General features: G+C 34.9%; 1 protein-coding gene across 2 annotated transcripts in view; it reads left to right on the forward strand.

Moving 5' to 3' along the window:
- RABEP1 (rabaptin, RAB GTPase binding effector protein 1) overlaps positions 1 to 18,738 on the forward strand; it is a 106,665-nt gene that overhangs the window by 44,547 nt on the left and 43,380 nt on the right. Inside the window, exons 2-7 of one of the 2 annotated variants that reach the window (XM_037066263.1) lie at positions 4,155 to 4,283; positions 7,301 to 7,504; positions 9,642 to 9,802; positions 12,187 to 12,306; positions 15,602 to 15,647; positions 16,754 to 16,840. In XM_037066263.1, coding sequence (XP_036922158.1) covers positions 4,155 to 4,283; positions 7,301 to 7,504; positions 9,642 to 9,802; positions 12,187 to 12,306; positions 15,602 to 15,647; positions 16,754 to 16,758 — 665 coding nt within the window. In that variant the 3' untranslated portion in view covers positions 16,759 to 16,840. Of the gene's footprint in view, positions 1 to 4,154; positions 4,284 to 7,300; positions 7,505 to 9,641; positions 9,803 to 12,186; positions 12,307 to 15,601; positions 15,648 to 16,753; positions 16,890 to 18,738 lie in introns of those variants that run through there. The other variant, XM_037066262.1, reaches the window with a different exon arrangement.

The following is an 18,738-nucleotide window of genomic DNA, read 5'->3' on the forward strand; positions in this document are numbered from 1 at the left end:
AAGCTTTGTAGAATTGTCCTGTGAAACCATCTGGTCCAGGGCTTTTGTGTGATGGGAGTTTTTTGATTACTGCTTCAATTTCATCTGCTGTTATTGGTCTGTTCAGACTTTCTATTTCTTCTTTGTTGAGTTTTGGAAGATTATATTTTTCAAGAAATTTGTCCATTTCACCTAGGTTTTCAAATTTCTTGGCATATAGTTCTTCATAGTAATTTCTTACAATCCCTTCTATTTCTGTGGTATCAGTTGTAATTTCTCCTCTTTCATTTCTGATTGTGTTTATTTGTGTCCTCTCTCTTCTTTCCTTAATGAGCCTACTTAAAGGTTTGTCTATTTTGTTTATCTTTTCAAAAAACCAACTCTTGAATTTATTGATCCTTAGAATTGTGCTTTTAGTCTCTATGTCATTTAATTCTGCTCTGATCTTGGTTATTTCTTTCCAGAGTAGGTGTTTTTGGATAGTAAACATCTTCAAACAAAAAGATTCTTGTTGTAGTAATATTTGACCTAAACTTCCTTTTTTCCCCTTCTTTCATTGTTTTTGTTTCATCAAGTTTAGTGCAGTGTTAGAAGAATGTAGTAGTAGGACTCAGCTTGGGGCTTAAAAATATTTTTGTTATATATTCTCCCATTCATATAAAAATTAGGGAAGGAGATATAGCTGAGAATTAGCAAGTCTTCCTTTCACTTATTTACCATATTGTTCTGTTTTTTTCATGTTCTTTCTCTTTTGTTACTTACTTTAGACATTTAAAAAATTTAAATGATTTATATTTTTTAGTTACAGTTGACATACAATATTAAATTAGTTTCTGGGGTACAACCCAGTGATTAGATGTTATATGACTACTAAGTGGTCAACTTGATAAATCTTGTACCCATCTGACACCATACATAGTTATTACAATATTACTGTATATTTCTTATTCTATATTTTACATCCCTATCACTATTTTGTAGCTACTAATTTGTACTTAATCCCTTCACCTTTTCTCTTATCCCCTGAGTCTGTCTTACATCTGGCAACTGTCAAAATGTCCTCTGCATCTCTGAGCCTGCTTCTGTTCTGCTTGTGTGTCTTATTTGTTTTTTAAAGATTTTATTTATTTACCTTTAGAGGGGAAGGGAAGGAGAAAAGGAGAGAGATACCAATGTATGGTTGCCTCTCGTGGGTCCCCTGCTGGGAACTTGCCTACAACCCAGGTATGTGCCCTGACTGGGAATTGAACCACGATCGTGTGGTTCGCAGGCCTGTGCTCAATCCACTGAGCTACACCAGCCAGGGCTTGTGTGTCTTATTTTTTAAATTTAATTTGTTGGTAGGTACATATTTACTGCCATTTTATTATTTATTTTTCCTTTTGGAAAAGTGTTAAAAGTAGCATTTGCATAAGGTAGTTCCCCCTTTTTTATTATTACTCAGGTAAAGGTAACAATATAAAAATGTATGGAATGCTTAATGGAGGCTGGTATACTAATAGCTCTAGCTGCTAAGTTATAGAAAGCTTAATGGTGTTGAGGGTTAATATTAACATTAATTAATTTATCTATGATGCTTTGAAGATACATAGTAATAGGGAAGAGTATGAACTGGATGTATAAACATGGAACTGAGTCAGAATCATGAGATTAGAAGTGACTTCTGGTCTTTTGTAGCTATATATAGTCACTTGATCACTCTTTTTCCTTTATTAAATAAATATCACTAATTTAATAGTTATTGCTAACAGTTTTTTTCTATATGCCAGGCTAAGTAATTTTTAATCAACTAACTCTTAGGCAGTTATTATGAACTACTTGCTAGTTACATGTTAGAAAAATAATACAGCATTTTGTGTGACAAGAGCTGTTTTCAGCTTGATTTGTAGTTGGTTGCTAGTGCATTAGAATGTGTCTATTTGTAAACTTTCCTGCTGTCTGTGCAAGGTGAATTGATTTTTCCAGATACAGCAGTAGAGGCAGTCTTGTAAAAAGCAGTTGTCTTGGCCTTTTTCTGTATTGTAGAATTCTTAGAAGTACTTGAAGTAAATTAAAAAATTTTAATAAAAAATTGGAATAAGCGAATTACTTGCTATATCCTCAAAGGGATCATGATTCCTGGAATTGAAAACTATCCTGAAACCAGGAGAGAGGCAGCCAGACATGTGGGTGTAGACTTCATCTGACCTGGGTCAGAGCCAGGGCAGGGTTGGGAATAGTGAAAATACACTTAATTGTGTCTACAGTTTTAAAAGCTGAATTTTAGTTTTTATTGATTCATTAGCCTCAGTTTTTAAGTATAAATATTATGTTGAAAGGTATGGGTATTTTGTATATGTGTGTTTTGGTGGAAGTAGGAATGGAGCCCTCCTCTACCTCATATAGTAATCACTAGTTGTCAGTAATATCAAAGTGTTAAGTGGAAAACTTATTTAACAGTTGGATTTGGACAGTAAAAATACAAGAGAAATTAATAGCACAGAGAACAAGTTTTCTTCGTGATTTTCAACGGCAAATATGAGAAAACTGCACGTTTCCCCATTCCAGTGGATTTTCCATTCTTCTTTTTTTTTTTTTAAAGAAGCTAAGGTTTTAGTTTTTTTTAAAGATTTTATTTATTTATTTATCTTTAGAGGGGAAGGAGAGGGAGAGAAACATCAATGTATGGTTGCTTCTTGTGCATCCCCTGCTGGGAACTGGCCCCTGCCGGGAACTGGCCCCTGCCGAGAACTGGCCTGCAACCCAGGCATGTGCCCTGACTAGGAATCGAACCGTGATCCTCTGGTTCACAGGCCTGTGCTCAGTCCACTGAGCTACACCAGCCAGGGCTCCATTCTTCTTTTTCTCCATTATCAAATGTTCAAATGACCCCATGCCATTCTTTGCTTTGACTTAAAGACCCTAATATTTGCTCCAGAAAATGACTATTTAATGACGTGGAACTCAAAGCTGCGATCGTTTTCTCTATTCTGCCATGAATTGCATCAGTACTGTTAGATCTGTAGTGAGGCTACTCTGAAAATGTAATGGGAATAAACATACTGGTTTTAGATCATTATCGATTATCAAAGGAGTTGTAAAGAACTTTGAAAAAAGTTGTAATGGAAGAAATTAATGAGTCATACTTCTAATACTAAAAGGTAAATCATTGGTGCATTTTTCTAGTTTTTTTTCTATGTACTATGAAATTACTCTCAATTAAATTGAGTAAGGGGTTGAGTGCAGGGAGGACCTGCAGAGATAATTGCAGATCATGGTTAAAATTACAGACAAATCATCATTATCTGGGGTTGGTTTGTGTTAGGGAACTGGGTGGGACCTCAGCTGGCTTAGGTAATTATGCGGTGGCATTAGTACTGATAGGTACCCTCTAGAGGGGTTAGGGTCATAGCTTTGTGGCTGGGTTGCTGCCTTGGGCATGAGGAGGTCAAGGGCTGGACTCTTGAATTCCCCACCCCTTGCTTGAATCAGAAGAGTCTCTGGGTTTGGTCTGGATAGACATTTAATCAACTGTGGCCAAATTGTAAAGCTGCTAAAGTAAAAAAATGTGTCCCAATTTCTGCCACGCCGCAATCAACATTAATCTAAATAACCGATGATCTCCTGGTAATTGAGAGTTCGTAAAGAATATACAGTTCTGCATCCTTTCTATATGAAAGAGTTTTTTTTTTACTGTGATTTTAGTATAATGGTAAGGAATCATCTTGAAATTAGGAGAGTGGTTCAGGCTGGTACTGTTATCCTAATCAGGGAAACTGTTAGATTTTGCTTGTAACAACAACACTTGAGAGAAATAGGAGCTAGCAAAATTGGCAGTGGGTTCATTTGTGGGAGAAATAGCCCCACTAATTTAATATTTAACAATTCCAGAAGTGGACCAACAATTCTGTTAGACATTTAAAGGGACTTTAAAGCTCTGTTTTGAGAAATTTGCGATATGTGATTCTCCATATATAGGCTGTTCACTTTATATGATTCATTCATGGTGTGTGTGTATTAAGTGTAATAGGAGTGTCTTTTTTTTTTTTAAGTTACAACTTCCTAGAATATATTAGATCTTTGGAAGAAGCTTAACTACTTCATTATAGAAATGTACAGCAGGAATACTAGTTTATTCTTGTAATAACTTAAAAATGAAAGTTACTGCATGTTAACTAGTATCTTTTATTTTTCAGTTTCTCTTCAGCAACGGGTAGCAGAATTAGAAAAAATTAATGCAGAATTTTTACGTGCGCAGCAGCAGCTTGAGCAAGAATTTAATCAAAAGAGAGCAAAATTTAAAGAGTTATATTTGGCTAAAGAGGGTAAGTTTAAGTCTTTCCTTAAACCCCATACTGAAACTGCCTTAAAAAATGTCAGGTTTCTTGGTAGTACAATGTTGTCATTGAATAAACTTTGATTTTATTTATACTCACATTGTATATTAAAAGCCTATTTAGTGGCAAGGGTTAAGAGTGGAACTGAAAAACAAGCCTAAAAATGTATTATTCAGATTTTTCCTTCTCTTTTAACCTTAATGATGGTATTTAATATAGTAGTGAGCTATATAGTTCTGGGACACAGGACTTTTAGTTCTCTTAACACTTGAGAGATAACCCCAGGCAGATCAGGACTGTTGGCATTCTAATAATAGCTTTAGCCATGTTATGTTAAAACTGATAGTTTATGGAATTTATCCAACACATGTTCAGTTATTTATTAATAAATATTTGTTTAATACCTACTATGAGGCAGACATTGTGTTCAGGTGCCCCCATTCCTCACACCCAGTAAAAGGAGTCCAGACTAGAAGGAAGAAATAAAGCTATTTCTATTCCCAGATGACATTTTAAGTATATAAAATTGTATGGAATCCAATAAAAACTATTCAGACTAATATATGTGTAAGTTTGGCACGGTTTCAGGATGCAAGATCAATGTGCAAAATCCAGTTGTTGTTTCTATAATACTTGCACTGAATAACCTGAAAATGAAATTTTAAAGAAAACAATTCCATTTATAATAGCACCAAAATGAATAATATATTTTGGAATAAATTTAACAAAAAGTGCAAAACTTGCACTCTGAAAACAAACACACTTAAAGATTTTAAAAAGAACTAAGTAATTGGAGAGACATACCATGTTCATAAATCAAAGATTAATGTTGGCAATACTCCCCTGATCTACATTTTTTTTTATCTACAAATTTGATGAAGAGTCTTTTAGAATCAGTTCTCTTCTTTGTAGAAATATACAAGCTGATCCTAAAACTTATATGAAAAAGCTAGGGAGCCAGAAAGGCCAAAACAGGACCCAGTCTTCCTTCAGCCTCTTTTTATGGCTTTCTGCTGTGTGGAAACATGCCAAAAACTAATGTTTAGTCTTGGTATTTGTGGTTTTTCTGTTCATATTGACAACGTGGTGAATAGCTCTGGATAATTTCCAGTAAATCAAAAAGTTGCAGGCATAATTAACAAGAGGAGGTGTTAATTATATAAACTTGAGCCTTGACAAAATCGTAGTTCTCAGAAATGAGTAAAGTATTTTAGAAATAATGCTTTTGCTTTTATTTCACATCTGAAACAGTTTAACCCTTAGTTGTGGAATAGATGCACTTTTCTTTGTGTTTTCATGTGTTTATATCTTTACTCAGTTTCTGCGTCATTCTTAGTCACACACCAAAATTTCTTAGATATTTGTTTTTTCTTTAAGGCAAATTGTTGTTGTTTTAGACAGTTACTATGTGAATTTAATGTTGTTATAATTGTTTCTGGTTAGTGTTTCAGAATATTTTGATAGTGGGAACAAAGTGATATGAAACTGGTGTTGAGAGACTAAATATTTCTTAAATGACTTAAAATTAGCATGACTAGATTTTTTCCTCCATTATTTGGTCTACCAAATTGTTAATTTTTGTGATTGTTTGGTAATCATGAACATCTTCACAACTTTTAAAAGTACTTTAATTGATGTTACCTACTTGATTTTTTCATGTACTTAGAAGTTTATGCAGAAGGGTGTTACCAATATCCTCGCTTAATGGCTTGTGATTTCCTTAAAGTCATACAGCTGGTACATAGTACAGTTAGGTCTGAAATCTAGTTGTTCGTGGCTAGTTGACTTAGTTATTTGCTCTCTAAAAGATATTGATAGCTTTGAAAAGATGAATAGTTCTTTTGCATAAATATCTCATAACTTTTAGATAGCAGTAGATAACAAAAAGAAGTTGAGAAACAATAGCAGACAGGGAAAGTTATGTAAGAAAAAAAATAAGAGTTAACATCCAGTATATATAAAATGCTCTTCCAAATTAGAAGAAAAACAGTTTATTAGAAATACAAATGAAAAATATCATCAAAGAGGAAATACTGGTCATTAATAGTTATATGAGAAGATACTCTCAATCTCTCTATTAATAGGTAAATAAATATTGAAGCTGTTGCCCTTGCTGGTGTGGCTCAGTGGATTGAGTGCTAGCCTGTGACCCAGAGGGTCACTTGTTCAATTTCCCAGTGGGGGCACATTCCTGGGCTGTGGGCTAGGTCCCCAGCAGGGGGCACCCCAGAGGCAACCACACACTGATGTTGCTCTCCCTCTCTTACTCCCTCTCCCGCTGTCTAAAAATAAATAAATACATTTTTTAAAATATTGAGATTATTACCATTTTCTACCCATGACGTTGGCAAAAATTTTAGAAAATGGAAAATAGTGATTATTGCTAAGAGTATGGGAAACAGATATATCCCTCTATACTTTTGGTAGGTTCATCTTTTTTGGAAGATGGGTTAGCCAAACAGATGTCCTTCCTAGGCTTAAATCATGTTATAGGCGCACCAGATAATGTTTAAGAGATGGTAAGGGAGTGCTGAGAAATTAATTCTAACTTTAAAAACTTGTATCTAGTAACTGCCATGTTTCTTTTATTAACTATTTCTTAAATGTTTACTTGTGTAAGGCACTGTACTAGTAAGCGTTTTCAATACATTGTTTTATCATTACAACCTTCTGAGGTGAGAATTTTTATCCCCATTTTGTGTGGATGGATGTGGAATTGAGGCCGTGGAGGTTAAGTAAGCTCATTTAGCCAGTGGGTAAAAGCTTAAATTTAGCTCTAAAATTATGGCCTTAATCTTTGTCTGGTTACATAATTAATAATTTATTTGTGATACCCAGCATACCTTGAATTTTACCTTTATAAATATTTTCAACTGTCAAATTTAGTGCTTAGCTTCTTTATTAAAATGTTACCATTATAAATTTGATGTTTGTTTCTTCATTTTAGTGCCAGCCTGATAAATGTGAGTCCTTTGTTAATGGAAAGTTCTTTACTTTTTTTCCAGAGGATCTGAAGAGACAAAACGCAGTGTTACAAGCTGCACAAGATGATTTGGGACACCTTCGAACACAGCTGTGGGAAGCCCAAGCAGAGATGGAGAATATTAAGGCCATTGCCACAGTTTCTGAGAATACCAAACAAGAAGCTATAGATGAAGTAAAAAGACAGTGGAGAGAAGAAGTTGCTTCACTTCAGGCTGTTATGAAAGGTAAAGGCAAAGAAAGTTAGATATTTTATGATTTTCCAAGATCTGATTCTGATTATTGAGAACATTTTCAGAGTTTCATTTGTGACTTTATGTATTACCATCCTCAAGATGTACTGTCATCTTCAAAATAAAAGAGAAGTCAGTCATATTGTATATGGGTATGTCATCTGTATCTTTAACAAATTTAATAATGGAAAATTATTGGGTTGGCCAAAAAGTTCATTTGGTTTTTTCCATAAGATGACTCTAGTAGCTCTTAGTTGCCTTTAACTTCACTTGAAACAGCTTTGTTAGGTTGTATTGTGACAGCTGTCATCAGCGTGCGTTTAAAAAAAACTTAACAAAATTGGTGAATTTTTGTGTAGTCACTTTAATATTGAAGATGGAAAAAAATAAGTAATATTTTTGACATATTATGGTTTATTATATCAAGAAAGGTAAAAATGCAACTGAAATGAAAAAAAAAAGAGAGAGAGAGACTTGTGCAGTGTATAGAGAAGATGCTGTGACTGACCAAACGTGTCAAAAGTGGTTTGCGAAGTTTTGTGCTGGACGTTTCTTGCTGGATGGTGCTCCGCAGTCAGGTGCACCGGATGACGTTGATAGTGATCAAATTAAGACATTGAGAACAATCAATTGTATACTATGAGGGAGATAGCCGACATACTCAGAATATCCAAATCAATAAAGTTATTGGTGAAAATGAAAAATATCTCTTATTTTGTGGAAAAAACCATACGGATTTTTTTGCCAACCCAGTGTAATGAGAGGGTTAAAAAGATTTTGCTTTAGGTGAGAACTATAGTTCATGATAAGGTTAAAGCAGGGCTTCAGAATGGATTTTCTTATAGGAGTCAGGCAAGTACTGTCAATGAATAAAGCTGTATGGGCACTAGGGAGAATGTAGGCCCAGAGAGACCACCTTTGCAAAGAATAAACTTACTACTTACACTTACTAGTTCCAATTCATTATGGCCCATCCAATCCAGTATTGTCATATCTTTTACACTTTTAAGGAAAATTTGGATTTTTATATGAAATTTTCATTGCAGTTTATGATAGCATGGCTTGTGGGTTAAAATTAGCTTTATGGGCTGCTGGCTTGGTCTAAAGGAAGAGAAGTAATTTGGTCTACCTGCTGTTGGCACTAGTGCTTGCTTATTACTTCCTGCAATTTCTGAGAAAATGATAATTGAAATGATGTTGCCCCTGAATCTTTAAGTTTCTGAAATTAATTGTATTCTAAATGTGAGATAGTGATATCACGTTTTTAGGACCATAAGACACACCTAGGTTCTAGAGGAGGAAAATAGGGGAAAAAACTTTGAAGCAAAAAATGTGGTAAAATATTTAATAGTCTGTAGCCCCACTCCACTGCCACCCTCCCCCCCCCGCACAGCAAGCCAGGCAAGCTACATTTGGACTATAAGATGCACCCCCATTTCTCCCCAAATTGGGAGTGCATCTTATAGTCCGAAAAATATGGTAACTTTTTTCCCCCTGTCCAACTTAGCAGTTGTGTGTCATTTTTGCCTTAGTGCTATTTGCAAGAAGGCAGGTTAAGTCCAGCCCTGTTTCTGAGTTTGTGGCTATCACCTTCGGATTACTGTGAGCCTCTAACAATGCTGACTATAGTGATTACAAAAATAGGAGTTCATTTTCCTTACAGAAAAAGAAATCCAGAGGTAGGTAATCTAAAACTGGTTATAGTGGTTCCACAATGTCCCCAGTGTTCTAGGCTCCTTCAGTCATCTGTTCCTTCAGTCATCTGTTCCTTCATCTGAGGTTTTCAACCTCATTTTGCTTCATGGCTGAAAAATGACTACTCCTACTTCAGTCTGTCTCAGAAAAGGAAACATTGGCCAGAGTATGTAACCTTTCCTAAGCTTTCCTCATCTGTAAAATAATATTACACAGGTTTATTTGAAGATTAGATAATGACTTAAAGCTCTTAGCAAAATTTCTATACATAATAAGAAATGGAAATGTAGGTTAGCTTTTTTTAGTGAATTAAAAGATTTCTATAACTTAAGCAAAAGATTTTAATATAACTACTTAAGTTTTCATGTGTCAGAACGTAGTTCTTGTTTTTTTTTCCAGAATGCTTAGACATTAAATATTTGTTGATGTCTTGTAGAAACAGTTCGTGATTATGAGCACCAGTTCCACCTTCGACTGGAGCAGGAGCGAGCACAGTGGGCACAGTATCGAGAATCTGCAGAGAGGGAGATAGCTGATTTAAGGAGAAGGCTGTCTGAAGGTCAAGAGGAGGAAAATTTAGAAAATGAAATGAAAAAGGTATGAAGGAATGTATTTACCTGTAGGAATATTTGAGTCCAAATGCCAAATGCTTTAATATTACTATAGTAATAGAAGGTATACTTTTTACATTTTCTGTTAGAGGAATTATTTGGACATAAACCTAAGTATAGTACTAGATACTGTATTTTGCCATGTATAATGGTTACATACCTTCTCCTCCCCCCCCTCCCCTGTTGCTAACCCTCCATGTGATCTTCATTTCTATGGTTCTACTCCTGATCTAGCTGTCCTTAGTTTGCTTTTGTTTTAGGTGTGGTTGTTAATAATTGTGAGTTTGCTGTCCTTTCACTGTTCATATTTTTTTATCTTCTTTTTCTTAGATAAGTCCCTTTAATATTCCATATAATAAGGGCTTGGTGATGATGAACTCCTTGAATTTGATCTTATCTGAAAAGCACTTTATCTGTCCTTCCATTCTAAATGAAAGGTTTGAAGGAGAGAGCAGTCTTGGTTGTAGGTCTTTGGATTTCATGATTTGGAATACTTCTTTCCAGCTCCTTCTTGCCTGTAAGGTTTCTTTTGAGAAATCCGCCGACAGTCTGATGGGAACTCCTTTGTAGATGACTGTCCCCTTATGTCTTGCTGCTTCTAGGATTATCTCCTTCATTTTCATCTTGGCTAATGTAATTATGATGTGCCTTGGTGGGTGTGTTCCTTCTTGGGTCCAACTTCTTTGGGACTCTCTGAGCTTCCTGGATTTCCTGGAAGTCTATTTCCTTTTCCAGACTGGGGAAGTTCTCCTTTATTATTTGTTCAAATAACTTTTCCACTCGTGGCTGTTTCTCTTCCCCTTCTGGTACCCCTATAATTCGGATGTTGGAACATTTAAAGATGTCCTGGAGGTTCCTAATCCTCTCCTCATTTTTTTGAATTCTTGTTTCTTTATTCTGTTCTGGTTGAATGTTTCTTTCTTCCTTCTGGTCCACTCCCTTGATTAGAGTCCCAGTTTCCTTTCCATCACTATTGGTTTCCTGTGCATTTCCCTTCATTTCAATCAGTTTAGCCTTCATGTGTTTCTCTAATTTTTGACTAAAATCAGTCAGTTCTGTGAGCATCCTGATCACCAGTATTTTGAACTGTGCATCTGAGAGGTTCGCCATTTCTTGGTCGCTTAGAGTTATCAGCTCTGGGGCTTTGAGTTCTTGAGCCATGATTTGAACTGTTCGTGCCTGTTACATATGAGGAGTGGAGCCCTAGGTGTTAACCAGGGCGGGGCAACTCAGTTGCTGGGTTGTGACGCTGTATGTGGGGGCAGGGTCCAAGAGGGGCAATGGCGGTTCCCTCTGCTGCTTCTTGCCACTGGGGCCTGTGTGGTCTGTGTCACTGCTCATGCCTTTGCTGGTTTATCTGTGCACGAATGTGTGACCGAGGTCCGCCTGCCCGCCTTGTACCTTCACTGGGTCCGCCCGTTGCCTCCCCAGCCACGGCTTCCTGGACGCCTGGGGTTGGGGGATCTTTCCTGCCCGACCCTGCTCTGCTGCTGGCTCCTCCCCTCTTACCCGTCTGGATGAACGGTTTGTTGTTGTTGGACTTCCGTTATAGTTCAATTTTCTGTTCTTTGGCTGCGTCTTTGTATACTAAACCTTTGTTGTATTCAAACTTGGTTGTGGGAGAAAGCACATTGTTTCCACCTACGCCTCCATCTTGGCGGAAGTTCCCTATTTATTTATATTTTAAGCGTTCAAGTAGTTTTCTGCCTTTTACTCCCATCTCAGCTCACCTCCATGGATGATAGCTTTTTTATAGCAACATAGTTTTGCCATATTGTAGAAAACATATTTTTATATTTCCTAATGTTTAAAAAAGTCTTTTTAGTAGTCATAAAAAATTATGGTTTAATTAATTTAGTAACCAGGATTATAAAAAATTATGTGTATTTTGTTTTATACATAGGTACTTTCCAAATTAATTAATTAATTACAAGGTCAAAATTGTCATAGTGAATTTATTTTTCTACTTCCAAATTCTAAATGGAATATATGCAAAAACTATGATTATGACTTGACATTCAAAGTAGTGCAACATTTATTTATTTAAAGATTTAAAATTTATTTTTAGAGAGAGGGTAAGGAAGGGAGAAAGAGAGACATAAATGTCGATTGGTTGTCTCTCTCATGACCCCATCCAGGGACATGGCCTGCAATCCAGGCAGGTGCCCTGACTGGGAATTGAATGGGCAGCCTTTTGGTTTGTAGTAGGACACCCAAGCCCCTGAGCCACAGCACTCAGGGCCCAAGCAATGCAATGTTTAAAAGTTAGACATGGTTCTGTTTTGTGCGTGCCTGGTAGACTTATTTTCCTGTTTCTTAGGAAAAGCAATAAATCAGTGAGTTATAGTATTTCATTTTTTTTAACCATAGGCCCAAGAGGATGCTGAAAAACTTCGGTCTGTTGTGATGCCCATGGAGAAGGAAATTGCAGCTTTGAAAGATAAACTGACAGAAGCTGAAGACAAGGTGAAAGAGCTGGAAGCCTCAAAGGTTGTGAAATATTTTAATTTATTTGCTTAAAATCCAAGATTCTGACCTAATGCAATGAGCAAAAGTTAGAATCACTGAGTGGGTAAAAAATGTAATTTAGACTATGAATCTTATGAATCTTGCTTTGTTTAAAATGCAAAAAGAAAAAAAAATCCTGGGAGTAGATTTTGTTTCTTGGTATTATCAATAATCACAATAGTGATGCAAGTACTGCTTTGTTGCAGAGTTAGTGTTTGTTTTCTTACCATAATGAGACTCAATCTAATTCATTTTCTTATTAAGGAAAAGAAGTTGGTTGAAGCCAGCCAGTAATTGATTTTTTTAGAGATGATACAGTTATATTATGGCTGGATTTGTTGGCCATACAGAGACAATAGGAAATACAAAGGGAGTATCAAAAATTTTAATAACTAATTAAAAGAAAGTAGGGAAGAAACAATAAGGAAAGAGTAAACAGAAGTACAACATAGGAATGTAGAAATGTAGAAAAGGGAATGTATCAATAATCCTAGTAAAGTTAACTGATAATCACCTAACAGAGCTTATATGTTAAAAATCTAACTTTATATGGCTTATAAGAGATACACCTAAAATAAACTACAAGGTGAGATTGGAAATAAAGGGCTATTTAAAGATATGCCATGTAAAATCTAACCAAAAGAAAGTTGATTCAGCAACAAGTAGGTATAGGGGAAAATAATTAATGGAGATAAAAAGGAGTCCATCAGTAAATAATCCATCAAAAAGAAAAGATAGTCATGAACTTAAATTCACCTTACATAGTCTTGAAATATGTAAAGCAATAAAGTGACAAGAAGAAATTGACATTTCCCAATTATAATAGGATATTTAAACTGATCATTAGCAAGTGATAGTGCAGACAAAAAAAATTAGTAGGGATATAGGAATTTTGAGCAACATGATTAATTTAGCTATTAGACACATAGACCCCTGTACCCAAGGAAGAGACTATTTTTTATACTGTAGTAAAACACAGTAGGTAAGAGCTCAGCATTAATTACCTGGGTGACTTTGGTAAAATAAATTTATTGTATTTTAGTTTTCTCAGTTGTAAAATGGGGGTAATAATATAGCCTGTCTCATAAGGCTATTATGAGGATTATAACTTAACACATCAAAGCACTTACGATAATGCATAGAATCAAATATTACTATTTTTAGATATATTATACTTTTTGTAAGTTCACAAAGTGCCAACAAATTTCAAAGAATTGATGTTATACAGACCAGAATCTCTGATCACAGTTTATTAAATTATTTACATTAAAATGATAGCTAAAATGAACTGGAAATGAAAAAAATAACTTATATGGGAAAAGGAATTTTAAAATATTATGAGTGATTTGAATATTTTTACTCAAGAATCTAAAATAACAATACAAGCAATATGATTGGATGAAAATAATACATATAAGAGCCAATTTTTGTGAAATAGGCCAAAGAAAAATGAGAAAGGGAATATAATGAAAAAATGGAAGAAATAATAAAAAATGGGCATGATCTTTATGAAATATACAGGGTGAGGCAAAAGTAGTTTATAGTTGTTTGTGTGGAAAAGAATACAATAATTAATGGATTATAATACAAGAAAAAACTGTTCTGTATATTCACAGCTGTAAGTGTACTTTCATGTTAAAAATGAAGGTCTAAATACATGTGTGTTCCTTAGTGGAAAGATAATGTATTATAAGCTGGAATTATACTTAGGAGCTTGACAGTGGTGAAGGAACCTGGATACCATGGAGTATTTTGCAGATGCAGCTGTAAACAGGATGACCTTGATAGGAACTCAATGGATAAATGCAGCCAAGTGTAAAGAAATCATTGTGTAGTTAGCCAATGGCTAGAAGGGAAACAAAACTTTGAAGATGAATCTTCTGTCTCTTTACTTGCTGCAAGTAAAGAAAACTATCTTCCAACAACAAGAATAGTAGTAACAAAGCAGGCAGTCTATCTCTAAATTAATCTGTAAATTCAATATTTCACTCAAAAATCCAATAAGGAACTTGGTAAGAAGATTCTAGAATTCATGTAGACAAGCATAGGAACAGAAATATATCTAGCAAAAATTTTAAGAAGGAAGGTGAAGAGACTTGTCTTACCTACCAGATACTTTATAAAAAACTACTATAATTAAGATAGTTTGGTACTGGTTTAGAGATAAGCAAATGGACCGGTGAAACAGATTAGAATGCCCAGAAACAGAACCATATATGAAAATTTGATATATGACAAGAGGCATTACTAATCAGTAGGAAAAGAAAGGATTATTTTTAAAAAGCTTTTAAAAATAATTATAAGTGTGAAATTAAATGAAATTAGCTTTCTGTCTCACACTTTATAAATACTAATTTTAATGAATGAAAAACTAAGAGTGAAAAGCAAATTTTTGAAACTTTTAGGTGTTAATAAAAGAAAATGTTACCTGGGGTACAAAAGCTTTTGAAATAAGACAGTAATATTCACTGTAAATGAATAGATTGACAATTTGCCTACCTGAGAGTATAAAACTTCCCTATTAAAAAAAAATCTCACGTAAAATTGAAGAGCTAGACTATTAGAAGATATTTGTCTATACCTCAAATACCTAACAAAAAATTAGTATCTGAAATTAATAAAAATTGCCTAGTTCATAAGTGACAAATGGCCCGGTAGAGAAACAGGAACATGAGCAAGCAGTTCACAAAAGAGAAAATCAAATAGCCAAGGAATGTGAACCTCACTAGAAATCAGGGAAATGTAAGTGAAAATTGGATATCATTTTATCCTAGCCAGATTGTGTCTCAACAGTACAAATTTGTAGTGTTCATCCACTACTGGAGTGTGTGAAAGTCTTCCTAGTTCCATCTGCTCTTGCCCCAGTTGACTATTTTGAGATTCTCAGGGACCTTGTTGCTTTCTGTTAGTTTCTTTTGCATAGACACTGGTATTACTTAAGTCCATATAGGTAGTTTCCAGTGGTTTGTCCCCACCTTCTATTTATCACTTGTTTTTTCTTTTGCTTTTTATGTAGCTATCCATGTGTTTTTGGTTTTGTTTTTTTAGTAGTTCTTGCAACCTTTGTTAGAATGTGTGAAATTTAAGGAAATTCACATACTGTGTCACCCTTTTCCCACAGTTCTGCTCAGTAGCTTTTGAATGTTAGAAATTATTAATTATTGAGTCAAATATTTGTTCTAAGAAGTAATAACTGATAGAATTAGTGGTTATATTACCACCATTTTATATCTGCCATATTGACTCTTACCATCAACTGAATTATCACCCTCTCCAGGTCATAGGGAAAATGCCTCACAACAGCCAGCACTTTGTCATGCTTGGTTAGTATCTTTTTTTTTTTTTAATGTTCATCCGAACACATGCTTATTGATCTTACAGAGATGGGAAGGGAGGGAGAGAGAAAGTGAGGGAAACATTGATGTAAAAAAGAAACATTGATTGGTTGTCTCTTGTACATGCCCCGACCAGGGACCAACCTTGTAACCTAGGGTATGTGCCTTGACTGGGAATTGAACCCATGATCTTTTAGTTTATGGGACGATGCTCCAACCAACTGAGCCACGCTGGATGTAGTATCTCTTTGATTGGCTGACAACCTCCAGTGAAGCAAATGGCAGCTTTAAATAATTATTTTAGTCTGTGACCAATACTACTCTATTGTATTAACAATAGACTAGGGGTAAAGATAAGATTAGTCAGCTATTTAATGTTTCAGCTATTTCAGGTTTGAAAAAGTGGGAAGATAAAAGGCATGAAATGACCATAAAGATTAAATTAGATAGACATAACCATTTGAAAAAGTTGTCAGTTAACTAGATGGACATTTTCGAAGATAGGATAAAACAAGTAGTTCTATAATCACTTTTAGGGCAAGATTGCATTTTATTTTGGTTGTAACTATTTCAGATTTATACTACATTGTTTATATTAGAACATTATAGCTGATTGTTCAACAGAAATAAAATAGTTTTTAAGAGATGTGATTTTTAAGAGGTAGTCTGCATTTGCCTTCAAGTTTGTGTTGTACTGTATGAGACCAGTTATTTTTTTCATCGTGACTTCCTCTTTTTTCCTTCCATGAATACATGTATCTGTGAAAATGTTTCCTTTTTATAAATTTAAGGCACTTGGAATTACCTAATTAGAAATAAAAAGATGCAAACTTATAAGGCTATGATACTGTTTTTATCCTTAGACAGCAACTACTGTTTAAAATAAAAACTTGGTGTTGCTGAGTATGTGATAAAATGAGTCCATGGAAATATAAATTGGAACTACCTTTTTGAAAAGTATACAAAATTGTTATGTGTAATCTCAGTTGTATATTTACTCATGATATGATTATAATATCTACTATTAATTATTTTTTTGGTTTTCTATAGTAAGTATGTAAATTTTAGTTTAATAGAATTGTGTCTTGTTTCAGGTTAAAGAACTGAATCATTATCTGGAGGCTGAGAAATCTTGTAGGACTGACCTAGAGATGTATGTAGCTGTTTTGAACACTCAGAAATCTGTTTTACAGGAAGATGCTGAGAAACTGAGGAAAGAATTGCATGAAGGTAAATATATATTCTATATATTTTTATCTTATTCTCTAAGAGAACTATGATATTGATTAACAAAATAATAACCAATCTTAAAATGCCAATTCAATATATTAGTGATTTAATTTAAGCTTCACAGTTAGTTTGAATATTCCCATGAAAATCTGGAGATGTGAAGTCTGCTAAAGATACTTAGACTGTTACTGATTTCTCTTTCTTCCAGGACTCTAGTAATAACTTCACAGGGCATGAGCTCTTGACTAAAAGATGATAGAGCTAGGAATTTCTGCACAGACTGTTTTTGCTCTCAACCCATTTTGATGGAGGCGGATTAGCAAAAGTACATATGGGACAGAGAGGACAGATAATATATGCTGGTGTCCTTAAATAACATTCCTGTTTATAAGGAACAGTTTTTTTAAGTTAATTTATTTTTAGACTGAGGGGAAGGGAGGGAGAAGGAGAGGGAGAGAAACATCATTGTGTGTTTGCCTCTCATACATCCACTACTGGGGACCTGGCCTGCAACCCAGGCATGTGCCCTGACTGGGAATTGAACCGATGACCCTTTGCTTCACAGGCCCATGATCAATCCACTGAGCCACACCAGCCAGAGGTATAAGAAACAATTTTGATTTCACTAGTCTAGTAGAAGAGTGATGCAGAAATTGACTATGTTTTCCTAGGAATGAGGAAGAAGGCTTATTTTTTCCTCATTAAAATAAAAACGTACTTTTGTCTTGCATTCTTTTAGTGACTCCTGTATACCTGGGGTTCTTAACTTTTTTGTGTCATGGACTGTTGGCAGTTTTGTGAAGTCTTTTCAGAATAATGGTTTTTTAAAAAATTTTTATTTATTTATCTTTAGCGGGGAAGGGAAGGAGAGAGGGAGAGAAGTATCAATGTATGGTTGCCTCTCGTGTGTCCCCTGCTGGGAACTGGCCTGCAACCCAGGCATGTGCCCTGACTGAGAATCGAACTGCAATCCTCTGGTTCGCAGGCTCGCGCTCAATCCACTGAGCTACACCAGCCAGGGCCAGAATAATGTTTTTAAGTCATAAAATACATGGCATTACAAAAGAAACCAATAACATTATTTAAAAGTTATTAAAATATAAATAAATTGAAACTTATGGTATAGTAATAAATGTGCTATTTCAGTAGTGCATTAAATAACAAGGTCTAGTAGCAGGTTTGATAACTTGTAATTTCAAACTAGTGATGAGCATAAGTATCAATATTAAGATATCTCTGGCTTCTGTTAGTGAGCAGGTCATAGGGAGTATTATACTTAACTGTGATTGGTTGCCTACATTTCATAATTGAAGTAAGTGATAAATTTCAGTTAGTGGTTAGTGAAAATAAAGATCTAATTTTTTTCTTCTTCCAAATGCATGGGCTCCTTTGAAATCTTATACTTGTTGCAGGTTTTGCTAGTAATGTATTTTAATATGCATTTTAGGACTGTGGTGATAGTGTCTTGCAGTGAATACTTTTGAGTATATCAAATACTGTGGAAAATATAGCTCTTCCATAAATTAGGTTTGTATGGGAGTCCTCCCCCCAGTAGTGGAAAGTTGAAATTACATAAGTGTACAGAATTACTTCATAAAATGCTATGAAAATAACGCAAAGTTTGAATGAACCTTTGGCTTTCAGGAAACATTTTTCAGATGTGCTGCTGTGAAAAAGACCCCCAAACTCTGAAAGGGTATAAAAAAAATGTATGGTTAAGCAATGTGCCCCAACCCTTCCAGAAATAGTGTAAGACTACCAAACCTTCCTAATATGTCTGGAAAAGTATCTGAGAAGTTTCACTTAAATGAGTACTGGGATAGAGGAATTTTCATACTGAAACACTCAC

The sequence above is a fragment of the Sturnira hondurensis genome, unplaced genomic scaffold (genome assembly GCF_014824575.4).
Source record: "Sturnira hondurensis isolate 20B ecotype Veracruz unplaced genomic scaffold, ASM1482457v3 Scaffold0016587, whole genome shotgun sequence".
In the NCBI taxonomy this organism is placed as follows: Eukaryota; Metazoa; Chordata; class Mammalia; order Chiroptera; family Phyllostomidae; genus Sturnira; species Sturnira hondurensis.